Here is a 27,692-nt window from a genome sequence, read left to right as displayed (position 1 = left end):
AATGTGTGGCGTCGGCCAAACAGGATGCTAGGAATTATTAAAAAAGGGATGATTAACAAGACTAAGAATATTATAATGCCCCTGATTTGCTCCATGGTGCAACCTCATCTGGAGTATTGCGCTCAATTCTGGTCTCCTTATCTCAAGAAAGATATAGTAGTGTTAGAAAAGGTTCAAAGAAGATGGTAAAGGGGTTGGAACTCCTCTTGTGTGAGGAAAGACTAAAACGGTTAGAGTTCTTCAACTTGGAAAAGAGAAGGCCGAGGGGAGATATGATTGAAGTCTACAAAATCCTGAGTCGAGTAGAACGTGTACAAGTGGATCATAGAAACATAGAAATAGACGGCAGATAAGGGCCACGGCCCATCCAGTCTGCCCACCCTAATCACCCTCCCCTATCTTTCCTCTGTGAATAGATCCCACATGTTGATCCCATTTGGCCTTAAAATCAGGCACGCTGCTGGCCTCAATCACCTGAAGTGGAAGATTATTCCAGCGATCAACCACCCTCTCAGTGAAAAAGAATTTCCTGGTGTCACCGCGCAGTTTCCCGCCCCTGATTTTCCATGGGTGCCCTCTTGTTGCCGTGGGACCCTTGAAAAAAAAGATATCTTCCTCCGCCTCGATACAGCCTGTGAGATACTTGAACGTCTCGATCATGTCTCCCCTCTCTCTGCGCTCCTCGAGCGAGTATAGCTGTAATTTATCTAGCCGTTCTTCGTACGGGAGATCCTTGAGTCCCGAGACCATCCGGGTGGCCATTCTCTGGACCAACTCCAGTCTCAGCACATCCTTGCGATAATGTGGCCTCCAGAATTGCACACAGTATTCCAGATGGGGCCTCACCATGGATCTATACAATGGCATAATGACTTCAGGCAAATGGCTGATGAAACCCCTGCGTATGCAACCCATAATTTGTCTTGCCTTGGATGAAGCATGCCTTTGTTAAAAATCCCCAGTTACTTGCAGTCAGATTCCCAATTTGTTGAATGTTGATACTAAATGCTGATGCTCTGGCTCTGTGTGTACTTTAAATCTAGAGAAGGCTCTCAAACAGGCATGTCTTTAGTAATTTTTTTAAATGTTTGAAATTTGCACATATTCCCAATGTGCCTCTCATTGAGTTTCAAAGTCTTGGTCCTGGTCTAGGATCTGCATCTCAGCTTCAACGCCAAAAAATGCAAAGTTATGCACCTGGGCAGCCAAAATCCATGCAAGACTTATACCCTTAATGGTGAGATCCTAACAAGAACGGTAGCAGAACGAGATTTAGGGGTGATTGTCAGTGAGGATATGAAGGTTGCCAAGCAAGTGGAGCATTTTACTTATAAAAACATGCAAAAGTGGTTCAAAGCTTGTAAATGGGCAATTAATACACCTGCAGGCTGTTGCACAGCTTCTTACTTAAGTATCTAGCCCAAACAAAAGTGTTTACTTTTAGCAAGCAAAAACAACATTTAAATTAATATACAGTATATAAAAAATCTTGCCACATTGAAAACAAGATAGCTGAACAAACTTGCTGAACCAGTCATCTTTAACTTTCCCAAAGTAAAACCTTGCCTAAATTGACACCTAATAAAATGATGAACTTGTTGGAACAATTAATCTCTTTGTGCTGAAACTAAAACTGGCTTGTTAAATAATTAACCAGCTTAAATAAACAAACCTACACCTGGTTTCTCCAGTTACAACAAAATGTTTGTTTAGCATCTCTAGTGTTCAATGTACCTGTTTTTATGCGAGTTGTCTTATGTTTTGTTTTTAAATATTATTTGTTTTTAAAATTTGTTTCTCCTCCTTAATTTTTACATGTGTAAAACGCTTAGTATTTGATAGGCGTTTAATTGAATTTTTAAATAAACTTGGAAACTTGGATTTCATTGTACTTTTTCATTTCATAACCTTTTGTAAACCACATCGAACTTATGGTTATACGGTCTAGAAATTTGATGTTATGTTATGTTGGGATATAATATATAGACTGTAGACTGATTCTCTTTATGTTCTTTTTTTTCTCTCCTGTAGAAGGACCCAGACTACTTGAAATTGTGGTTGGATGGATTTGTTTCCAGCTATGAACAGTTTTTGGATGTAGACTTTGAGAAGATGCCCACCAGGTAGGAATATTTTGTGTTTTTCATGTTTGATGGGAAGGAGTTTATCATTAGAGGACAAAAAAGTAAAACAGATTTAATTATAAATGGAGCATTTCAGCATTAGGTTGCAAGCCACTCTAGCCAGTACTTATATTATCAGAACAAAACAATCTATTAATCAAGTTCTATGCGGTTTACAATGATTATAAAAAATGTTACAAATTGAGTAGAATTGAGCTCCAAGTCCAGTCTTCGATCTACTGGCAAGCCAGGTTTTTAGGATATCCACAATGAATATGCATGAGAGAGATTTGCAAACCAAGAAGGCAGTGTAGGCAAATCTCTCTCATGCATATTCATTGTGGATATCCTGAAAACCTGGCCTGCCAGTAGATCTCGAGGACCGGACTTGGGCAGCCCTGTTTTAGCAGTTCTAGAGATCTGGTATTGAGAGAGAGATTGTGCGAATCAGTTTCCTATGTACTTTAGGAACAGATATATTTTCGGTTGTCTCCTAAATTCCCTATTTGTATTGGCAAGCATAAGTAGTTGTTTCAGATCGTTGCCCCATAATGCTGCTTGATAAGAGAGAAGATGTTGGTGATGAATTTTGAATTTACATCCTCTAACCAGGGGGGAAACAAAATTCAAGTTTGAGCTTCTTTTATGTCTTTTGGTTGAAAAGGAGAATAGGTCAGTTATGTATTTGGGGGCTAGACCGAATAGAACCTTGAAGCAAAAGCAGCCAAACTTAAACCTCACACGCGCCTCCATTGGCAACCAATGCAGGAGTCGGTAGGAGGGAGTTATGTGATCAAACTTCTTCAACCCGAAGATCAGCCTGACTGCTTGCATTCTGCACCAGTTGCAATCGCCGCATATTCTTCTGGGAAATTGGCAGATAGGCGATGTTGCAGTAATCCAGTTGGTTCAGTATGAGGGATTGTACCAGGATTGTAAATGATGGTGCGTCAAAATATGCTCTAATGGACCGAAGCTTCCAGAGAGTAAAAAACTCTTTTTTGACCAAAGAGTCTACTTGGTCTTTCATGGTTAGGCTCTGGTCCAGCGTTACTCCCCAATCCTTAGTAGTTAAGGGTGACACCAGATCTCCCTCCCAATGCCTTTGAAAGGAGAAAGGAGCGTGGGAATGACCTCTCCTGTACTGGTACAGCACTGAGAGCGGCCTAGGAACCTTCTATAGAAGCACCCATTAATTCTCTTAAGTGTTCTCGCTCTAGGGATGAGGGGGAACACCAACCCTGGGCCTGCATGAAATGCCTAATCTGGAAATAGGCCAAATAGTCCCCATCAGGCAAGTCAAATTTCATCTGGAGCATGGCAAAAGATAGGATCCCGGAGGTTCCCAATAAATCTCGAAAGACACTCAGGTCCCTCTGAGACCACTGATTTAAAGACCCAATTATCTCTCCCTGCCTGAAATTTGGGTTCGAATTGTATGTTGGCCAGAGAGGACACCCAAGCTCCATTACCTAATTTAGCATGAGCTTGGTGCCATACCCTGGCCAGGTGTTGTACAAAGGGGTTAGAAATACTTTGAATCCATTGGCGCGGTGGTCCAGACTCCCAAAGCCTATGCTTCAACAACCCACAACCCCCAAATTCCTGTTCTAGCTGGACTCCACTTTTATGTTCCCCTAATTCCCAGTCAAGCACCAATTTAATCTGAGCCGAGTGATAATACCACTCGAGATTCGGAAGTCCCCTGCCCCCTACTTCTCTAGCAGCCCATAACAAAGCTTGAGATAATCTAGGAGACCTGCATTGCCAGATAAAACTACGCAGCTCCTTCCCCAGCCCCCACAGCTCCCCTGGAGGCACTGGCACTGGCAGCGTTTGAAAGAGGAACAGCAATCTGGGAAGTATATTCATCTTTACAATAGCTATCCTACCCCACCAGGACAGCCAAAGGCCGTTCCAGCGTTGTAAGTCAGCTCGTATGTGGCGATATATGGGCGGATAGTTCTTCTCATAAATTCGAGTAAGATCTTTAGGGATGTAAATGCCCAAGTATTTAATCCCATGGGTCACCCAATGAAATGGGAAGCAGCCCTTAAGCCCAGCCACCTCTAGCGGGGTCAGGGTCAAATTCAATATTTCTGTCTTATCCAAGTTTATTTTAAACCCCGAAAAACTCCCATACATTTCAAAAAGCTGTAAAAGATGTGGAATTGTGACTTCAGGTTGTCTCACGTATAATAAAATATCATCTGCAAAAAGCGCTACCCGATGTTCTACCCCATTCCGCACAAACCCAACCAAGTCAGGGTGATTTTGAATACACAAGGCCAAAGGTTCTATAGACAAAGCAAATAAGAGAGGCGAAAGCGGACATCCCTGTCTGGTCCCCCGATAAATAGGAAAAAAATCCGTATATGATTGATTAATTTGCAGGCATGCCCTTGGTCCATCATACAGGGCACAAATCCATGCAATGTAAATGTGTCCTAAGCCCATACGACCCATCACGTCCCAAAGAAATCCCCATAAAACCCAGCCAAAGGCCTTTTCAACATCTACAGATATCAGGACCGATTTATCCGGATGGGTACCAGCCCCCCAGAGCAGATGAAGTGTTCATCTAATGTTATCGCTCACTTGTCTATGTTGTATAAACCCAGCCTGATCCTGGTGGATCAAGGATGGCAATAACTTTCCCAATCGCAGAGCAAAAACCTTAGCCAGTATTTTAGCATCCAGATTTAACAAAGATATGGGACGATATGACCCACAAGACAAGGGATCCCGTCCTGGTTTCAAGAGTACAGTCACTCCTGCCTCTCCCATTGTTTTTGGAAGGCTACCCCCTTGTGGAATCCCATTTGCCATCCTGACCAAAAGGGGCCCCAATTGTTCTGAAAATTGTTTATAAAAGCAACTAGTGTACCCATCTAGTCCCGGAGTTTTGCCATTCTTCATTGCCCTGATCATGCCCAGAACTTCAGGCAACTTAACGGGTTCCTGTAAATAGTCCTGCTCCGCAACTGAGAGTCTCGGGAGCGGAATCGAGTCAAGGAATTGAGTCTGAGCCCCCTCATCCACAGGACCAGGAGGACCATAGAGCTGCGAATAAAAGTGCAAAAACTCCTGCTGGATCGCCGAATCCGTGACCTGCGTCTCACCACTGGTTAAACCCCTTATACGAACTATAGTAGCCCGATTCTGTTTGATCCATATATATCTGGCAAACTGAGCACTAGCCTTATTACTATGTTCATAAATATTAAGTTGGAAACGTTCACGCATGCGTTCCATATCTTCCACTTGAAGTTGATAAAGTTCATCTTTCACCCGAAGCAATTGAGCCAGAGTTTGTGCATCTTGATTATCCTGATGGACCTGTTCCTGATGGACTTGGAAGAATTTTTGGGTTCTCTGGCGCTTATATCTAGCCCCCCATTTAATAAGTTCCCCACGAAACACCACTTTTAGGGCATCCCATAAGATGGCATTGGAAACCTCCCCAATATCATTCAGATCTAAGTAATCCCTCATAACTCGTTCCACAGCGGCCACTACTTGTGGAGAGCTCAAGAGAGACTCATTAAGCCTCCAGTATTTGGGACCTCCCTGGTCTAACATTCCAGTGCAAGCCACCCAAACAGGAGCATGGTCTGAGATATGCATCGTTTTTATTTCTGCCCGAGTGAGCCCTCCCATCTGGTTCCTATGAATCCACAACTCATCCAATCTAGTATATGTATTTTGGGCATGAGAATAGAAGGTAAACGATCTCTGGGAGCCATGAAGCAAGCGCCAACAGTCCACTAAGTCCAGGGAAAGCATCAGTTTCCGAAGTGCCTTAGCCGGACTCTGTAATGATCTACGCCCCCCACTCGAATGGTCTAGAATGGGATCCGGAGGGTCATTAAAATCCCCTCCAAGATAAACTGCTCCATGCACAAAATGGCCCAGATCTGATTGTAGGCCCTGAAAGAAAGCAGCCTGAGCAGAACAAGGTCCATAGATGTTGATAATGGTCAACGGGCGACCTTGCAGTACTCCTTTTAGGGCCAAACATCGACCCGCTATATCCCTATATACTTGTTCCACTGTAGCCCTAAACCTTTTCGCACCAGAATGGCCAGCCCTCCAGCCCTTTTACTGGCAGCCGCACCCTGATGTGTCCAAATCAAATCGAATTGAGGTCTTTGAAGAAGGCCAACATCTCTGGGTCTCAAATGGGTCTCTTGTAATTAACAGATATCCCAGCGCATACGTTTCAAATCTCGAAAAACCATGCTCCTCTTACCAAGACTATTTAGGCCATTGACATTCCAGGAAACTATGAGAACCTCAGGCTCCTTGTCATCGCTTCTCTGCTTAACTATCTTCCGCCTTCCAGAAACCCCCCCTCCACCCCTCCAGCCCCCTCCAATTAGCCGATCCTATAAATTTTGAATCGGCCAGGTTGAGAAAAAGGAATCATGTTGAAAAGGCTCTGTTAGTGTGCCCCCCTCTTTCTCTACTATCATTCAATCCATCCATTGCCCCCAAGCATTCAATCTACACATTGAACACATCATATCTTCCCCCACAGTAATACAAAGCACCCACTGATAGAGTGGCAAGCACCCAGATGAGAAACGCAAAGAAAATCCTGCAAACAAGGTACTAAAAACTCAGTAGTACAAACCCCCCCACTAAAGAAACCACAAGTACCCAGGTAGAGAATGTATATAGAGCTCTTCAAAACTAAGCTCTAGCAACCATGTCAAACCACAACGGTGAATATAACAGTGCAAACATTCTGAGGCACCAAGTTTGGGTGATGAAAAGAATAATCCACAGTATGCAAAAATAGCAGGAAAAATCAAAGCTTATGAAAATGAAACAGTTCAAGTTCCCGATGTTGATGGCTGCAATACGTCTGAATCCCTAGCACTGGACTCTGCCATAACACCTGGAGAGCTCCGCTTGCGTCGTTCCTCGGGCAGTCTACAGCCCAGGTCTTTCAGGGCAATCCAGGCATCCGCCAAATTATCCACTCTGTGATGTTTCCCGTTCACAGTAAGTAACAATCCAAACGGAAAAAGCCAACGATAGCGGTAGCCTTCGGCGTGCATAAGTTGAGTAACATCTCGAAATACGCGGCATTTTTGCAGAGTTGTATTAGCCAAGTCTTGATACACCCCAACTGCTACTCCCTGCCAGGTAAAATTGGGATGATGCTGGGCCACTTGAAGAATCTGTTCTTTCAAGATGAAATCCCCAAAACAGGCGATGATGTCTCTATTTCCTGCTCCTCGGGCAGGTCCCAAGCTTCTATGGGCCCCCAGCAGGGCAATAGAACTCTGATCCGCCGGGTCCTCCTCCAAAAGCAGTTGGTTGCAAAAGTCCTTTACCACTTCCCACGCATCTTTGTAGCGATCGGTTTCAGGTATACCTTTAAAACACAAATTATTGCGTTGCGATCGGTTCTCCAAGTCCTCAACTGAGCCTACCCCCCAATACAAGAGGCAAAACGATTTCAGTGGCAGCAGTGGCTTCACAGGGAGTTGGGAGTTGGAAGGAAGGAAGGCGGGAGACTCAAGCGGTGCTGTGTGCCTCCCACCAGTGGTTTGTGGTACCGCATGTTGGGAACCTCTGCTATAGTCCATTGGATTTCAGAAACTTCACTCTTCTCTCTTTTTTAAAGCATTTCTGTTAATTTACTTACCTGCCTGTAGTTCCCTACACATTCCTTCTGCTTTTTTTGGAGAGGGATCACATCCACCCTTCTCCAGTCATAAAGAAAGCATCTGTCTAGGGTGGTAGCATTTTGGAGATGGTGGTCTGGCAGGAGAGCAGGATCTACCCTTCTCTACCCCTGTCATATGACCAGGCACCTCCCTCCTTTTTTCCTTTGTATGCCTCCATTGCTACAGCCTTACCAAGCTGAAAAGACAAGAGGACACAATGCCAGCCTTTAAGCAGAGGTCTATGCTCATGTACTGCTCTGTCCTACTGCCCCTCTGACAGAAGCCATGTATTGTAGGGGTTGACAGGATGCAGCAGCACTTGAGTGCTGATCTATTGAAAGACCCCATGCTGGTGCTGCGTCCTCTTGAAGCTTCAGCCTGGGAAGAGTTAGGGTGGTGGTTGTGGCAATGGCATGAGCCTGGCAGGTGGAGGAGAAGGGTGGGGGATTCTGGATGCTTGACACAGTGGTGGGGAGGGTTAGTAAGGGAATATATACCATAACATAACATAAGAATAGCCATACTGGGTCAGATCAATGGTCCATCTAGCCCAGTATCCTGTTTCCACAGTGATCAATCCAAGTCACCAGTACCTGGCAAAAACCCAAACAGTAGCAACATCCCAGGGCAAGCAGTGGCTTCTCCTTTGTCTATGAGATGTTGGATATGGGGTGAGGAGGGTTGGGTTGATATAAAAGCTGAACTTCTGACAGGGAGAAAAGGATAGTAGAACTTTGAGCTGCCCCTGGGGGGAGGAGACACAGATAAAGGTTTCCTAGGGCATCAGATATCCTTTATGAAAAATGTCTCCTTCTCCCCAAGGACCACCAGCAGAGATCTGTGACAGAATCAGGGCCTTTGTAAATATTGTATAATAAACAGTGTCTACTTTTTGTGCTATTCATATGACTTCTTACTGTTTTCACTTTTTAATTTTTTTGCTTAGGGTGGATAATATGCCTCCCGAGTTATCACTTCTTCCTGATAACATTCTGCAGGTTTTAAGGCTTCAGCTGCTACACTGCGTGCAAAAAACAGCAGATGGATTGGAAGAGGAACAGCAGACCCTATCACTTCTTCTTGTCAAATTCTTCATTATCCTTTGCAGGTGCCTTCTTTTGTAGCTCCGTTTATTTTGTTTCTCATTTTAATAGTCCCCTTCCATTTCTTATTCTGCAATGTTTATTAACAGTGTAAGAGATTTCTAATTACTTCCTTAAAATTAATGAATCATTTACTATATATTAAACTATATGAAAAATAGTCGTTCTCTTGGGATTTTTTGAATGGATACTTTACTTTGTTCTGTATAGTTTGCTACACTTTGCTAAATACATACTTATGTGTATACCAGTAGTAAATTGAGAGTAATGTGTGGATGTCATTATAAAATAAATTGCTTTTGTATTAAGATGTTAAAGAATGGCAGTTGTAAATGTGTCGAAATGCATAAAAAAAAATCACATAGATTACGAATATAGCCAAAAGTCAAAGTAAACACAGGGCCAAAGTAATACATGTGAATATAGCAAGCAAGATGCTGTCCACAGCTGCTCAAAACAGTGAATAGTTAGACTGCCTCTTCAAAAATTTTCCCCACAGACCAGTACTTTATTAGAAACTCTGGTCTGGGATTTGAATGTCAGAGTAACAAGAAGTGAGTGATACTGAATGGCTAGTCTCCTGGCAATCACCTTCTCCTCCAACCCCTATATTTCTTTGATGGATGGGTAGCATCTGCTGCAGAGAGATGGAACAACAGTAGGGACTGGAATTACAAAGGCCATAGTTGCATGTCTCAAAGTGTGGATTGGGACCCCAGTTTAGGTATCAAAATCCACACTTGAGATCATGATCAGGCTGGACAAAAACAAAAAAAAAACCCAAAACCTCTCAGCTTAGGCTTCCCATTGAGCTTGTGCTATAGCTAGGCCTGCATAGGGTCCATGAAAAATGTTGGATGATGGTAGCATTTCAGCTGATGCTATAAAAGAACCAGGAGCATTGGCAGAGATAGCAAAGTAGTACTTGGGCGTCATGTACTTGTCTGTGGCTGCTAAAATGGAATTGCAGCCACAGAAAGCTTGGTAGGTTTAGATAAATAGTGTACCTACAAAACTGGTCACCTGACTCTTAGCCTTCTGTCAGCTACAATGAGGTTTATTAGGGTTACCATATTTGTGAAGTCCAAAAAGAGGACATGTGGAGGGGCATAATTGAAAGGGACGTCTAAGTCCGTTTGCGTCCAAAGTAAAAAAGCAGCCTAGTATACATTTTCGAAAAATATGTCTAAAATATTTTTCTTTAGAAAATCGTCTAATTATACGTCCTGCCGATCTGATCGTCCAAGCCGCTAAATCGTCCATCTTTATACCACATTTCCGTTCAACTTTTTGTCCAAGTCAAAAACGCCTAGAACAAGCCCTGTTGGACGTGGGAGGGGTCTGCAAAGTGATGGACTGAACACCCAGACCTGCAACCTAAATAGTGGGGTACCTTACAGGGCACTGCTGTGAACTTCACATAAAGGGTACCATGTCTTCTCCTCACTACAGCTCCCTTATAGGTCATGGTGAGCCCCCCAAACCACATCCAGAATCCCCCAGACCCACTTATCTACCACCCCAATAGCCCTTATGGCTGCAGGAGCCACTTATATGCCAGTAAAAAAGAGTTGTGGGGTGTATAGGGCAGTGCACATGTTTCAATATCAATGCAGTGATTACAGGGGCTTATGGGCATGATTCCTTCTCTCTATGGGTCCCTAACCCACCCCCAAGATGACTTAAGTTGCCTCTGTGCTGGACAACTAGGCTTTCCTATGCCAGGTGATATGGTCTGGAGGCTGAATTTTAAAGGTGTGATTACAATTTTTATGGGGTTGGGGGGGTCGATGATCACTGGGGTAGTGTGTGGACTCTGTTTTATGTGTTTGCAGTGCTTATCTGGTGACTTTAGGTGGATTTTTGTGACTTAGACCATGTTTTACATGGTCTAAGTCACAATGTCCAAGTTCCATCGATCCCAGCCTGTAAAACTTTCGGTTATACATGCTGTACGACTAAGTCTAAGCCGGCCCACGTCCCGCCCAACTCCCGCCCTCTACACTCTTCCCGAAATGCCCGCTTAGCTTTGGTCGTTTTGCGGCACTATGAAGGCCTAAGTCGTTTAGAAATACGTCCAAAACCCGTTTTTATTATTGGCACTTGGACGTATTTGGGAAATGTTCGTCCAAGTGCCGACTTAGCCTGGTTTTTGGACGTTTTTCTCTTTGGATTATGAGCCCCATTCTGTATATACTCGAATATAAGTCGATCCAAATATAAGTCAAGACCCCCCTTTTTCCCCCCAAAAGGAGGAAAAATGGTTGACTCAAATATAAGTCGGGCGGCTTAATATTTAAGCGCCCTGCCCTGTCAGGCTCTGCCAGGCACTGTACCCAGCACCCTTCCCTCCCTCTCCTGTCAGGCATTGCACCCAGCCCCCTTCCTTCCCTCCCTCCCGTGTCAGAATCTGCACCCAGCACCCTTCCTTCCCTCTCTCTCTCCCTCCCTCCCCTATCAGGCTGTGCACCCTTCCTTCCCTCCCTCCTTCCCCTGTCAGACACTGCACCCAGCACCCTTCCCTCCCTCCACTCTCAGGCATTGCACCCAGCCTCCTTCCTTCTTTTCCTCCCTCCCCTCTTAGACTCTGCACCCAGCACCCTTCCTTTTGTCCCTCGTCAGACCCTGCACCCTGCCTCCCTCCCAGGCGCTGCACCCTGCCTACCCTCCCTGCCCTAGCCTCATACCTCTACTGCCGATCCCCAGTGGAGGTGCAGCCGGCAGGAGCGAACTTTCCAAGTTCCTGCCACGCTGCTAATTGGCTGTCGTGAGTTTCTTTGGCTGCTGAGAATCACGAGCAGGTGCGCGATTTGGCGCTGCTGCTCGGTGCTGAGTGGCTTCCTTACTGGCTCCTGCCCGCTGCACCTCCACTGGGGATCGGCAGTAGAGGTATGAGGCTAGGACAGGGAGGGGGGCAGGGTGCAGAGCCTGGCGGCAGCCTGCAATAATTTTGGAAGGGGGTGTAATGGCTCGAATATAAACTAAGACCCCCATTTTTGGGCCAAATTTTTCACCCCAAAATCCCGGTTTATATTTAAGTATATACGGTAACCCTGCCATGGCTCCACCCCAACCCACCTCACCCCACCTGTCACCAGTTTCGCCCCTGCCCTGCACCACCTTTTACCCATTTCCTTAGTCTCTCTTCCCATCTTCTGTACTATTATAGTGCTTCTCTTTTTCTCTCTATCCACCCCCCCACCAGTGCTTCTCTGTGTTCCTCCCTCCCTCCAACCCCATGCAGGTGTTTTTTCTTTTTTCCCTCCCTCCACCCCCCCACTCCCCGTAGGTACTTCTCTCTCTGACTCCAATCCCCCTATGTTTGCTTCCCTCTCTCCCTCCTTCCAACCCACCCCCATAGGTGCTTCTCTCTCTTCCTCCAACCCCCTCATGGATGTTTCTTTCTGTCTCTCCCTCCATCCAATCCCCCTGTGGGTGCTTATCTCTCTCTCTCTCCATCCAACACCCCTCCCAGCGGGTTATTTTCTCTCTTTCTCTCCGTCCTAACCCCATCCCCTCACAGGTGCTTTTCTCTCTCACACTCACTCTCTACTACCCCTGCAGGTTCTTCTCTCTCTCCCTCACCCCACCTCCCTCCTGCACCAAACAGTGCTTCTGTCTCTCCCTATGGCTCTCCCCTGTCCCCTACCTATCTCCTTGCCGAAATTTAATCTTCAGGCCAGCTGACAACAGCAGAAGCCACTTCTCTGGCGTGTCTGCCTAAGCGGGAACAGGAAGTTACTCCAGAGAGAAGGCTTCCAGGACAGGCTGATGGCAGTTGGCTCACATCGCTGCTGCTGTTGACCGGCCTGAAGAATAAATTTCATTAGAACCGGATGTAGGTGGGGGACAGGGAACAATACTCCTGACATGGGAGAAAGCCGTCCAGACATCCGGACAGTCCTCTAAAGAGAGGACATGTCTGGCTAAATCCGGATGTCTGATAACCCTAAGATTTAAAGGCTGCATTCCTTGTGGCAGAGTCGGAGAGAGTGAGCTAGATGGAGAGAGGCTGAAGCTGTGGACTAAGAGAGGGATGTTGAAGGAGGCCAGAGACAGAAGAGCCTGGGAAAAAAATGGTGAGACAAAAGCAATTGTGTGGTGGAAAGAGGGAGGTTCCAATAAGAGTGAAACTGCCAAGGGTGGCTCAAAGAAAGGAGTGGTTGCAGTAGGCAACCATGAGGAAGAGACCAAGGAAGTAGTCTAGCAGGATTAAGTTTCCTGGTTTGGAGAGATAGTTCAACCCTGTTTTAGTATCTGTTGAATTAATCTCCCAGCCTCAGTTCTGCTCAGTTTTCACCTTACAATGTAATCCTTTCTGCAAAGTTATATTTATCAATTGATCTGTCAGTAGGTTTGATTTTTTTTTTTTTTTCTTTTAGTATAGATATTAATATTCAAGGAAGTTACTTAAATATTTTGGTTCTAGTTTGATGGACACATTTTTGCTAATCTGAAAACAATTCTAAAAACAGAAGTAAAGTGCTTCTTTGGATAGAAACAGAGAAAAATAAAGGTAGATAAAGACCAAATGGCCTATCCAGTCTGATTATCCATTCTAGCTACTGTCCCTTCCTCTCCATTAGGGATCCTATGTACCGGTACTTGTCTCAAATTTTCTTGAATTTAGATAGTCTTTGTGTCCCCCACCTCCACTGGAAGGCTATCCAATCCCATGAAGAAGTACTGTATTTCATTTGGTTACTCCTGAGTCTGTCCCCTTTCACCTTCCTTATAATTCAAAAAGACTTGATTCCTATACCTTTATGTCATAGAGGTATTTAAATGTCCTCATCATATCTTTCCTCTCTTGCTAGTTTACATCTAGTTTTTGCTACTAAGTGCAGTGATTTTTGCATTCATACCTAGGTTTCTTCGGAGACAGGCAGGGGATATGCACCCCCACTTGATTGGTGAAGTCTCTGACTGAGCCAAACAGCATTGGTACTCTCTCCCATAGCTACAGTAAGCTTTTGAGCTTACTGAGCATACGCAGGATTGCCTACTCTTCGAGCCCCCTCCCCTCCAACTGTCAGTTTTTTTTCTGACCGGCTCCTTCAACAGTCGCGGGCGGCTCTCTCTCCCTCTTCAGATAAAAACATAATAATTTACTAAAATAACAATTTCTAGTCAGAAAACCTTAGTTTTCAAGCCCTTAGGCCAGGGTATACTGTAAAAAAATAAAAAAAGTCTACGAGTGACAGTTTACTCACTGTTGCCACTGGCAGACAGACTGCTTCAACAAACCGCAAGTATTTTTTCCTGCCCAGCAAACAGCAGTGAAAAACCCCCCAAAAACCCAACTCCTCCTAAATAACTAATAGTTAGTGATTCGTGTGTGGAAGCCGGTGGTTATTTTTGCTTGTCTCCTCTCATGGCAGTTGCTAGGACCGCAAAGACTCTTTCTTCAATGTTGGTGCCTTCGATGATGCTACACGCCGGCAAGGAAAAGATGCCAGGCAAACAACTGACTTCTTAAGCTCCCTCCCCTCAGGGCCCTGCTTCGGTTCTAGCGGGGGAGGGTAAAGTTCACCCTCCAAACCTGACAAATTATAAAGGTTCAGCTATGGCAATGAATACAAAAAAGGACAAGGAACAGAAAAAGTTCCCAGTGGGACAGAGGCAAAACACCCCCTCTCCACCGTTGGCAGCGACTTTGGTACGCCCCACTGAACAGGCTTCAGTATCCAGTCTCACAGCGGTGTCCTCTTCAAAATGAAGTTTAGCGGGCTCAGCTGGGAGCCTCGTGCTCCTCTCCCCTGCTGTCCCTGACAGATTTGCTTGCAGCATCTGGACCACAGCAGGTAAAGAAGACTTCCAAACCTAAGCGGCTGACTCCTTCGTTGGATATGGCACAGTCACAGGTACTTCTAAATGGTTAGCCTTGCATGCTGCTGCTCCTACTGCTCCTCAGTCTTTTCAGTCAATGGCTGTTTTTTTCATCATTTTTCAAAAATTTATGCAGGAGAGTGCAGACTTTTTCCAACAACCAGTCCCTGCTTCTCCTATTCCTGCTTTGGAGCCTCAACAATGTTCTAGGTGTGTGAATCATATACCCCACCAGTTGAGATATCCATACTCTCTGTTATGGATTGGAGTCCTGACACTCCCATTTGTTCCTGTCCATCATCTTCCAGAAACTGGCCAGACCAACGAGAGTCTTTGCCTGAGGACTTTGAGGAACCTGACCAGCCTGTGCCACAGCAAGCCATCACAGAGGAGCACTCTTACCCACGGTTTTTACAAAAGGTATCTTCTCTTCTTAGTCCTCCTCCAGATACAACACCCTCAGGAAGTAAGGATTTCCACACCATCCTTCAATCTTGTAAGTCTCCAGTGAAAGATTTTGTTGCCCTGCCAGTGCACCATATCCTACAGAATCTTCAGCTTACTAATTGGCAAAAGCCATTGTCAGTATCCACGGCTTCCAAGCACCTTGAAATTAAATACAGGGTGCAGCAGGCACCTGGTATGCTTCCCTTCAGCTTCCTCACCATTCTATGGTTTCGGAGTCAGCCAGTAAAAAGGGTTAAGCTACCAGATTTATCACTAATGCGCCTCCTGGTAAAGATGGTCATCTCTTGGACTCTACAGGCCGCAAGGTCTACCAGGGTGCTATGCTCTCGGCCAGAGTTATGGCCCATCAGCTTCAAATTTTACATTTTCAGCACTCAATCTTACAACAGCTGGAATCAGCTTCATCTGAGTCCATTCCCAATTTGCAGGTGGCTCTTCAGGAATCCACTTACCATCTAATTAAAATGAACTACAACGCCTATGACATGATCACCAGGACAGCATCTTTGGCCACAGCTGCCAGACACACTGCATGGCTGAAGGCTTCAAATCTTAGAGAAGATCTTCATGACAGGCTGGCGGATGCTCCTTGCTTAGGAGACAGCCTTTTTGGTGAAAAGGTGAAGGACACCATTTCTCAACTAAAGGAAGATTCCTCAGCCAGCCAAGAGCTTTTGGCTACTCCCTCAGATCAGTCTAACCAATTTTATCGCCCTTCTTCTAATTATCCTTACAGAAGAACATATCAACCACAACAGTTCTTCCAGCAATATTATCCAAGGATACGATTTACATCTTATCGCAGAGCTCCTTTGCAGTGTACGCAAACATCTCAGTATCCTAGACAACGTCCTCGGAGTGGTAAGCAGCAGGCCGTCTCTCCACTCCTGACACTCAAGCCTGCTCCTAGTTTTTGACCATCTTCCTGTAGGGGGGCAGCTAACCAAATTTTACTCAATTTGACAGCAGAGCACAACAGACCAATGGGTCCTAAATATTGTGCTTCAGGGGTATTGACTAAATTTCCAATCCCATACCCTGCCTTCCAGAACTCCACCTCCATCCACAGTTCCTCCTCAACATGTGTCTCAATTGGCAGCAAAAATCTCACATCTTCTTCAAAACAATGCTATAGAAGAAGTACCACCCAGTCAAATCAATCAGGGATTCTACTCAAAGTTTTTTCTGATTCCCAAGAAGACACAGGGCCTTCATCCGATATTTGACCTCAGACCTCTCAATGTCTGCTTCAAAAGGGAAAAGTTCAGAATGCTCTCCCTTTTGGTGATTCTGCCTCTATTTCATCAGCACGATTGGTTAGCCGCCCTAGATCTCAAGGATGCTTTACACGCATGTTCCCATTCATCCCTCCCATTGGAAATTTCTCAGATTCAAATTTCTCAATCGCCATTTTCAATACAAGGTCCTACCGTTTAGCCTCTTGTCAGCCCCACAAGTATTCACCAAATGCCTAGCAGTGGTGGCAGCGCATTTAAGAACTCAACATCATACAGTGTTTCCATACCTAGATGATTGGCTCTTACTAGCTCATTCCAAGGACCGTCTTCTTTTCACCATTCAACCCACAGTACATACCTTGCAAAGTCTGGACTTCATCATCAACTTCGAAAAGTCTAAACTCATTCCAGTGCGTACCTTAATTTTCATCAGAGCACTTCTGGACACCACTGCGCAAGAGCCAATCTGCCTCAAGAAAGACATCAGACAATCATCTATTTATCAACCCAAGCCAGACAGTCACCTCTCTTGCCAGCTCGAGAGATTTTACGACTGCTAGGCCACATGGCAGCCTCGCTTGCATTAGTGCCACATGCCAGGCTCCACATGCGGCCATTGCAGTGGCACCTCAGAGTCTACACCTGCTGTCACAGATGATTTCCCTGCTGTCCAACATCCAGGATTCCCTTCTCTGGTGGATTCACTCCACCTCCCTTCAGGCAGGATGTCCTTTTCAACTCCCACCGCCTCCTCTAACCATCACTACCAATGCTTCCACTCAGGGGGTGGGGAGCATACTTCAACAATCTTTACACGCAGGGTCAGTGGACCCCATCCGATCAGTTCCTTCAATTCAATCATCTAGAACTCAGGGCACTTCAAGCTTTTTGACACTGAATAGGTTACAAGAACATTCTCATTCAGACCGACAATCAAGTGACCATGTTCTATATAAACAAACAGGGCGGTTCTGGATCCCTCAAACTCTGCAGAGAAGCGTAACACCTCTGGCCCTATGTCCTGATGCTCAGCATCGATCTTCATTCAGTCTACATTCCAAGAGATCAAAATATCCTAGCAGATTCCCTCTGCAGAAAACTCAACCCACACGAATGGGCTGTCAATCCTGCTGTGCTAACATCCATCTTCCATCAATGGGGAACTCCTCAAGTGGATCTCTTCCAATCAATGTACAGTGCACCTTCTTTGCTCCCTGCGTCCGGCGCCACTAGCTCTAGCCAGGGATGCCTTTTCAATTACATGGAACCACATTCTACGCTATGTGTTCCTATTGTTCCCTCTCATATCAAGAGTGCTTCAGAAGGTTTCAGCGGACAAAGCACATCTCATTCTCATTGCATCCAAGTGGCCCAGACAAGTCTGGTTTCCACTCTTCTGGGTCTACTGGATGCACCCCCAATACCCTTTGGGTTACCATCCATCTCTTCTGTCTCAACACCAAGGCCAGCTGCTATATCCCAATCTCTGCAATCTGAGCCTCAAGGCATGGAAATTGAGAGCTCACTCCTAACTGATCTCCCATTTTCCCAATCTGTGAAAAAGTTCTTGCAGCACGATGCCCTGCTACGCAGAAAAATGGAAACGTTTTACACTATGGGCTCAGGATCATGGTTTACAACCACTTCATTGCCCGCTGGACCATGTCTTCACATATCTCCTGCATTTGTCTGATTCAGGGCTCAAGACAAACTCTGTCAGACTTCATTTATCAACAATTTCAGCATACCATTTGTTGATCAACAGTAAACTAATCTTACAACACCTTCTCATGGCACGTTTCCTGAGATGTCTCAACAATCTTAGACCTCCATTGACAACCTCTATTCCAGCATGGGACCTCAATGTAGTGCTAGATCAACTGATGTCCGAACCCTTTGAACCATTGGGTTCTGCCTCTCTCACCTTCCTTTCCTGGAAAACCGTCTTCCTGATAGTGCTTGCGTCTGCCAGAAGAGTAAGTGAGCTTCGGGCCTTAGTTATATACTATCCGTATTTGCAATTTTTTCCTAACAAGGTACAGCTCCAAACTCATCCGAAGTTCTTACCTAAGGTGGTTCGGATTTCCATCTCAACCAAATCATCAGTTTGCCTTCATTTTTTCCATCTCCGCATGCCTCTGAGGCGGAATAAAAACTTCATTCCTTGGATTGCAGAAGAGCACTGCTTTTTTACCTCAAAGCTACTTCTCATCTCAGAAAATTATCTCAGTTATTCGTGTCTTACAATTCACCTACCTGTGGTCAACCTGCAACTAAGAGAGCACTTTCAGCTTGGATCTCACGTTGCATACGTTTTTGCTACACTAGAGCTCATCTACAGCTTCCTGATCCAATTAGGGCCCATCGACTACGTGCTGCAGTGACTTCCATTGCAAACTTGAGGTCCATTCCAATCCAGGACATTTACAGAGCAGATACCTGGTCATCTGTACATACTTTTACCAAGCATTACTACTTAGACCAAGGGGTTAGCTCAAGATGTTCGCTTTGGACAAGAAGTTTGCGTAACCTCTGCATTATAGACTGTCTCCACCTCCTGTACACTTCTTCAGCTTGGGACTCGCCAATCAAGTGGGGCTGCATATCCCCTGCTTGTCGCCAGAAAAAGCAAAGTTGCGTACCTGTAACAGGTGTTCTCCGTAGACAGCAGGGGAATGCAGCCACACTTGCCCGCCTACCCACCCATCATCCCTTCATCTCTTTTGCTAGAGAATAAACTGACAGTTGGAGGGGAGGGGGGCTCGAGGAGTAGCAATCCTGCACATGCTCAGTAAGCTCAAAAGCTTACTGTAGCTATGGGAGAGAGTACCAATGCTGTTTGGCTCAGTCAGAGACTTCACCAATCAGGTGTGGCTGCATTCCCCTGCTGTCTTTGGAGAACACCTGTTACAGGTAAGCAACTTTTGCTTTTTGGTCCAGCAAATATAATGATAGCTGTATCAAACTGATTCTAATGGTTTTATGCTGTTATATTGGCTCTAGGGCAGAATGAACAAAGAGTTTGTCTGCGATAGATAAGTCATTCCTTAGGAAGCAGAATCTCAAGCCCTGATATTCAGAAACAGATGGCACTATTCATGGATTTTTAGCAGTGCTGTATGGATAGTGCTGCTGAAAATCTTCCAGGCCACAGTCTGTGAAATGCTGCAGAATAACACAGATGTTTCTGAAGTTTTCTGGATAGCAGTATTTTAGTGTATCTGTATTAATTTAGGACAGCAAAACAGGTACCCTAGGTTTATCTGGATAGCAGACTGAATAGCACTATGAGATGGATAATGATAGTAAATATCTGTGACTAATTTAAAATAAACACTGCTGTGTTTATATCAGCCCGATGATTTTTTTTTTTTTTTTTTAAATCAGCTGCAAAGGGATTTGTGCTTTAACTAGTTCTTCATATCCAACTGTTAAGATGAAAATGATGCACATTTCTAATAACTATGTTTCAACTAAAACACTAACCCTCCTTTAATACAAAACATAAGTGCCAGGCTGGGTGAGACCAATGGTCCATTAAACCAAGCATCCTGTCTCTTAATGTGGCCAGTCCAGGTCAAAAGGAAGTACCTGGCAGATGTTAATGGAACATCCATGTATTATTGCTCACTCCCAGAAAAGAAATGGTTGGCAATTCCCAAATCAGTTTGGCTGATAATTGTTACTGGATCTATTCTTTAACCCTTTTTTGAAAATTAACCATACTGTTAACTTTGACCACATTTTCAAGAATCAGATTTTACAGCTTAATTTATGCATTATCTGGAAAAATATGTTCCTTAAACCTCTGTATTTTCAGATCATTTGGAAATAGGGTTAGACTAGAGTATGGTGCCATGAGTCTTCATTCGCAATTACCTGGAGATTTATTATTCTAATCTATATGCCTGGGTTTCCAGCATATCTAGTTGGCCATTGGGGGAGGGGCATACAATCATGAACCCTTAATATAGCCACCTGATATACTCTTAAGCAATAAGCAGCCTCAACTGACCCAGCAACCTAATGCAGCGATTCACTGACAATTTCTGGAAATGAAGTTCCTTTCTGTTATCAAAAATATTTTTGTGATTGCACATGATTGGCTTAAAGCAGGGGTGTCAAACTCAGGTCCTGCGAGTAAATGCCCTCTGTTCCTTCCCTCCCTCCATCCCATTGTCCACCATCTCTCTCCCAGCTTCTCGGTCTCACCTTCAAAGAAGCCTGCAGAGGATCGTCGGTTGGCTGTAGCGAACCTAGCAGGCTGCTGTCGACCTCTGCAGCATGCTCCCTCTGCTGCGGTCCTGTACGTCAGAGGAGGGGTGGGACCGCGGCAGAGGGAATGTGCTGTGGAGGCTGAATAATACAGAGGGAGGGAAGGAGGGGTCCAAAGAGACGTGCATATGCCGGAATGAGGGGGGGAGGGAAGAAATAATGGGTCTAAAAATAGAGGAGAGAGAGAGATGGTGGAAAATGGGATGGTGGGAGGGAAGGAACAGAAAGTGAGAGAAGTTAAGACACAAGGGATGGTGTGGAGTGGGGGATAGGGATACTGGATAGGAGGGTAGTTGGAAAGAAAAAGGGAGAGATGGTGGACCCTGAGGTAGTGGGGAAGGAGGGAGAGGTGCTGGATGAAAGGGTAGTTGAGAAAAGGAGAGATGGTGGATCTGGGGATGGTAGGGTCCATCGCTGCAGCTGTGGGGATGGAGACGAAAAAAAAAAGAAAGATGCCAGACTTCCGGGAGAGAGAATGGAAATGGAAGGAGAGGACAGAGATGGAAGATGGATGGTTAGCATGGAGAAAGAAGGAAATGACAAATGGGCAGGAGACCCTGGCAAGTGAGTTATCAGAAAACAACCAGAGCCTGGGACCAACATGATTTGAATAATGACCAAACAAAAGGTAGAAAAAATAATTATTTTTTCTGTTTTGTGATTACAGTGTGTCAGATTTGAAATGTGTATCCTGTCAGGGCTGGTGTTAGAGATTAAGCGTGAACTAGGACCTAAAAGAGAGAGGAAAAGTCTTTTATATTTATTTTGTTTACATCACAGAGCCGGCGTGGGGTTGGAGAGGTTGTAACCCTATACTGCTACTAAGTCTAAGGGGTCCTTTTATTAAGGTGCACATTTAGCGCGCACAAAAGATTAACACACACTAAATCGGTTAATGTACCTTAATAAAAAATTTGGCCCGCGTCTTAGTCTATGTTTTAGATTTCAGCCCCTTATATGAATGAGATGGACACCCCTGGCTTAAAGTGAAATTGTTTGCTGGGATTTTTTTTGTAGCTGTACATATTTAAGTAGTTTCTATGCCTCATGCAGACTTCTGATCATTACAACTTTTCCTAATTTCCTTCTAAAAACTATTATAGTTTCTCTATAATAGCTTCTCTTTTAATATTGTTTTCTTAGATAGCTGAGTGCTCCCTCATATCATAGGTATGTTATCTTCACCATGTGCTTTAGATCTACCTGTTGAATGCAGAAAAAATTGTTTCCAATAAATTGATTTGTTTTGGGATCTTTATCTTACAGAAATTTGTCTAATGTGGAGGAGATTGGGAGCTGCTCCTATATTATCCATATCATTACTATGACTACACTTTATATACAGCAGGTGGGTGATGTGAACACTTACCTTTCTCCTACATCTTCCAATATTGTTTTTGGGTTTCTGTTTACAATAAGATGATGTAAACTTTGCAGTTTATAAAATGCTGTGTAGTAGGAAAGAAGATTCAGCTATAAAGATTTATTATATATTTCGAGCATTTGCAACATAGCTAAACATATGTTGCTCAGATAAAAATTTAGGAGCTAGATCCGAAAAAATGTGTGCAACTATTATATTTAATATTGTCTGTCCTCCTCATTTTGTGTATTACTCTGACATTCTAAGGTCCTCTTCTTAATCTGACAAAATCTAACTTGAAGATACTGCTGCATTATGAGTACAAACCTTATGTGATCATCCTATTTTAATATATTTTATAATTTATATATATTTTATATATATATTTTAGTATATTTCATTTAAGGTTATAGACATCTGTTTATGTTGGTGTTGTTCAGTGGGTCTTCATTAATTTTTAAAGCTGGGGCCACTTTGGATTCTAATGAAGGAGAGCTGGCAAAAATCTTCTCATGCAGGGCCACGACACTACTGAACATTATGGGGCAAATTCTATAAATTCTATAAATGTCCAGATTGTAGGCGGCCTACTGCTGCCTAACCAGCCAATCGGGAGACCCGTTAAAAAAACCCAACCAAACATCCAGAGGCAGGCCACCTACATTGTAGGTGCCTCCGGGAGCCTAGGGAGGCGCTTAGGTCCACCTAAGATTGCCTAAGTCTAGGCGTGGATGTGGCTTTACCCAGAAATGACTTTAGGCGACCTTAAGTGGGCCTAGGCAGCCCTGTGCGCCTTCCTAGGCCTGCGGTAGATGCCTGAATTGTAGGCCAACAAAATGTTGGCCTACATTTCAAGCAGACGTGGCCGCTGAGCTTATCGCAGCAAGGGATCTCCCTGTTGTGATAAGTTTAGCGGCCGTGGCAACCCGTCAACCCCCCTGTGAAGACTGCTGGTAGGAGGAATGCCAAATCCCACCTGCCAGAACTCCCCCGAACATCGCTGGCAGAAAGGATGCCCAGTCCTTCCTGCTGAACCCCCCTCCACCTCCGCCGCAAATATCGATGGCAGAAGGGATGCCCAGTCCCTCTTGCCGGAATCCTGGACCCTCCCCCTGAACATCGCCAGCAGGAACCCTCCACCTCCCCCGCAAACATCACAGGCAGGGGGATGCCCATTTCCTCCTGCTGATACCTCCCAACCCCATAAAGTAGCCCACTGTAGGAGGGTCCTCAGGCACCTGGGCCAACCGGAATCTTAGGCCCCTCTCACAGTGAATTCTGGGATGCACTGGGAGTGGCCTAAGATTCCAATTATCCAGATCCCCCTGGCGATGTTTGCGGGAGAGGTGGGGACGTTCTCTATTTGACACCTGTGACATAAACGCCAGTTAGAGAATCATGGTGTTAGGCAGGTTTAGGCGTCTGTCTGTATGGACAGGTGCGATTCTATATAGGATGCCCATGTGTGATTCTCAAAAGCCACTTAGGTGGCTTCTGAGACTTGGCGTCCTATACAGAATCCGGCCCTATGTGTCCGTGATCTCCATCCCCATGCTTCATTGGGGGGATATGCTCAAGGTTGTGAGCATTTTCAAATGTATTTCTTTTGTTGATGAAAAATGCCTTGTCTTTCAAGCAACTGTAGGTCTGCACACTGTTCTTTAGCAGGACATTAAAAAAATGACAAACTCGTGTAGATTAGTGAGTTAAATCCTACTTCTAATGCAAAAGGCATATGAGCCTTGAACCACTGGGCTATTCTCTTTTACTTGCAAGTTTGTAGATGGAATGATCTACCTTTTTCTCTCGGATCCGCCTCCTGCATCTCTGGGCTATGTCCCATCTTCTCAGTTTTTCCTTCTACAAGTGAGTTGGAAGGTGTCTTTCTGATCTGCTCTGATTTAGATTTTTATTTCTGGGTCTTAATCCAAACTCTGAGGTTTGTGGCACTCCAGAGGTTCCCAGTTTGACTGGGGCAGCTCTGCCTGGAAGAAGACACAGACTCTGTGGTCAGAAGTCTGTAGCCGGGAGAGCAACCTTTTTACAGGGAACCTACCTGGCCAGCCTGGGGTTGCGGGACTGTTCCTCTAAGAGCATGGCTCACTCCTGGTTTTTACTGGAGCTTGAGCACAGGCTGTGTTGCCCCGTGTCTGTCCTGAATGCTTTAGTGGTTGCTGGCTGCATCCCCCCCAATTGAAGACGTGTAAAAAGTGGGGAGGGGGGGTATGGGGTCTCAGGCTCGCTCAGAGACTAACTGGCAGCCTGAAAAAACAAGCGTTTGGTGTGGAATTTCATGCTTGTCTGAGGCAGCTTTCTTCTTCATTGTTCAGCTGCAGTTTGAGCTGAAGCAGGCACAGCACTAGCATAACAGTATGTACAGGTTATTGCAGCCTATGAGAGACATCAGAGTGGTCTACAAATCAAAGTTTTAGAGATTTCTGGGTTTGGTATTTGGGTCCCCCATTTCTAAAAACCCCTTTGAATTTTTTGTGCTTTTATTTCTTGCCTGGGCCATTTTTTTGACACTAAAATGTTGTTGTGGTGGCCATCTTGGATTTCCTGATTTGATTTTAAAGCCTCTATTTGCCTTATGACACCTCAATTTTACTTTAAATCATTCCAGATGGACTGCTAAGGCTGTTTTAATATGGATTCATGCCAGATTTGTGCTGGATAGCCGGTTGAGGAGCGTCCATGTTCCACATACCGTGGGACACGTGAGGGGGCGGGGTGGGAGTGCTGGGCTTAGCCCCCTCTGGTCTTTGTAGGGTGTCCCACTCGTAGGTGGCTCAATTTGGTGGATTTGGTGAAGTGCTGATGCGTCTGTACCCGCAAGGAGAAAAGGTGAGTTCCTGCTGGAGTTCTCAGGGCTCCCTGTTCAGGGGTTTACTTTAGATTTTGTGAGTTTAATGTTCACAGTCTATTTAAATTCTTGAGGGCTACAAGTACCATCTAGGATCACACTTGTGATTGTACAAGGAGATTTACTCTCTCAGACCGTGGTTCTCTTGCCTAAGAGTCATCTGCAGTACACAGAGGTCCAGTTGATGAAGGACTGGGAGGAATAAGAATCAAAATCAATGCCCTTAATACCCCAATCTGAATCCTCAATCATGAGAATGCAGGGTCTCAGACAGAGGCCACAAGCCATGAGTCTGTGGCAGCCATGGATCAGGGGGAAGACTCAATGGCATGCCGCCTTTTTAAACTGGCAGCATTGCTAGAGGTAATTACAGAATCCTTGTGGGAATTAAAGCTTGAGCCCCTGCAGACTTCTGAGGATCAGCTTTCAGTTATAAGCAACTCTAAGGCTCAGACCACATTTTTTTCCTTTGTATCCAGATATTACCAAGATGCTGACAGAGCATTGGAAGACTCCTGAAGGCCCGTTGCAGGTTTCTAGGACTATGACAAAGCTGTGTTTGTTGGCTCTGAATTTTCAGCAATTGTTTGTCCCTCCTAAAGTGGATTCGCTGGTAGTACAAGTGATTTCAAGTTTATTAAAATTTTTATGTAAACGCAATATCAAATATTTTCAATGCGTATAACAATAATAATTTTAGGGGACAAGATAAAACAATTTATACCAATAAACATACAATTGATATACATACTAGATAGTGATACATAAGGAAAGAGGGGGTGAACTACAATTATTTAAGGAATAGAAAAACATTTAAGGGGAAACAACATCAGGAGGGTAATTAAAAAAATATTTTAAATAAAACTAGGCCTAAAAGTGAATAGGAGAGATTGTGACCTATATACAGATCTGGTTAAATTTAATTGTTTGATCCTAACATTGTTGATAGAAAAAGTTATCCAATCTATGACTCATATGCATCTTTGTGTAGGTGGCTTTTTAGTGTGTTTTTAAATTTTTCTAAAGAGGTTTCAGCACGTAGATAAATTGGTAGCTTGTTCCAAAATTGGGGTGCTAGGATAGAAAAAATTGTAGCTCTTCTAGTGCCTATTATTTTCAAAGACGGAATGGTAAGCAGATGCTGATCTGTTGATCTTAGAGATCTAGCTGGAGAATATGTTATTAAATAACGATGTAAGAATATTGGTGTATTGGTTTGTTGAATTTTGAAGGTTAGCAATGCAATTTTATATATTATTCTGTGTGAGATAGGTAGCCAGTGTTCTTTTTGCAAAAGTGGAGTGACATGATCATATTTTTTGGAGTTAGTAATAATTTTTATTGCTGTATTTTGTATAATTTGTAACCTTCTTATTTCTTTCTGAGTTATGCCTTGATATAATGTATTGCAGTAATCCAGCCTGTAAATAACCAAGGAATGAATCAGAACATTAAGAGCTTTGGGTTCTAAGACTTTGGCTAATGAGACGTAGTTTATAAAAACAGTTTTTAACTACGTAACAAATCTGATCATGGAAGGATAATTCATGGCCAATAATACTTCCAATATTTTTGTTGTCGTCACTTTTTGTAGTGGGCAATTGTCCAAGAAAATTTGTGATGCAAGTGTAAGATCCTTTGCTGTTTAATGAAGGTGGAGTAATTTTAAAGGATGCACAGAACCATAGAGTGGATTTAGTCTTCAAAAGGCAATTTGAGTTCCTGGTCTTAGGTCTAAAGGTAGCGGCTGAGTTTCTTTTGTTGTACGCGCCTTCCATACCAGATTGTGTTAATCCTCATTGGCGGAGGATGGCGCATACTTCTAGTTCTTAATATCAGGAGTGGATTATGTAGCAGATGCTCTATATGTTTTCCGAGTTATGAGCAAGGTTTCTGCTTATTTGATCTCCGCCCATAGAATGCTCTAGCTCATGCAGTGGTCGGGAGTTTCGGAGTCCAAGGCCACTTTCAACAGGCTGTGTTTAAGGGCCAAAGCTCTTTGGAAAAGGGCTGAACAATCTTATGGCCAGTGTTGCAGATTGTCACCCAAAGTCCTTGCCAGATAGCAGACCGCGGGCCCCTGGGAGGTCATGTCGTCGTTCTTTTTGGGATTTCTAATGATCAGGTCAGTCCTCAACGGGGTCCTCTGCTCGTAGATAGTTTCAAGAGCTCAGATCTCTAGTGCATGCCCCACAGCAGCCTCCAAGAAATTCCAGTGACACCAGGTTGGTAGCCAAACTCTCTCTGATTTGGAGGGAGGTAGTCAGCTTATTGAGAGGCTTGGGCATGGGTGTGCTTGAACCACTGGGTATTGGATGTCATTAGAGAGGAATACAAGCTCAAATTCTTTTTTCCTCTGTTGGACTTATTTGTGAACTTGCCAGCCAGCCAGAGAATGCGATCAGAGTCTAAACAATGGTGAAACGGCTTCTGGATATGCAGGCCATACAACCTGTAAACTTGGGCAGATACTCTTTTTATATTTTATCTTACCCAGAAAAGACTCAGCCAACTGGACACTGGAGACTGGTCTTGGATCTGAAGTCGGTCAATGTAGTGCTGAAGGCACCCCGATTCCGAATAAAGTCTGGGCATTCAGTCATAGCTTCGGTGGCACCAGGTGAATTTCTGGCCTCTTTAGATTTATCAGTGGCTTACTTACATATTCCTATACTTCTGGCTCACAGGAAGTTCCTGAAATTCCATGTACTGCAAAGACATTTCCAGTTCTCAGCATTCCCATTCGCCT

The 27,692-nt window shown here is 44.4% G+C and overlaps 1 protein-coding gene across 3 annotated transcripts in view; it reads left to right on the top strand.

Annotated features, from left to right (window-relative positions):
- Positions 1-27,692, top strand: part of NBEAL1 (neurobeachin like 1) — a 400,332-nt gene that overhangs the window by 30,922 nt on the left and 341,718 nt on the right. For all 3 annotated transcript variants that reach the window (XM_033945971.1, XM_033945972.1, XM_033945970.1), the window contains exons 3-5: positions 2,032-2,123; positions 8,751-8,912; positions 21,984-22,065. In XM_033945971.1, the coding sequence (XP_033801862.1) occupies positions 2,032-2,123; positions 8,751-8,912; positions 21,984-22,065 (336 nt within the window). The remainder of the gene's footprint in view (positions 1-2,031; positions 2,124-8,750; positions 8,913-21,983; positions 22,066-27,692) is intronic.

This window comes from Geotrypetes seraphini, chromosome 5, assembly GCF_902459505.1.
Source record: "Geotrypetes seraphini chromosome 5, aGeoSer1.1, whole genome shotgun sequence".
Lineage (NCBI taxonomy): Eukaryota > Metazoa > Chordata > Amphibia > Gymnophiona > Dermophiidae > Geotrypetes > Geotrypetes seraphini.
The sequence above is the reverse complement of the archived record's forward strand: the minus strand, read 5'-3'. Positions and strand labels throughout refer to the sequence as shown.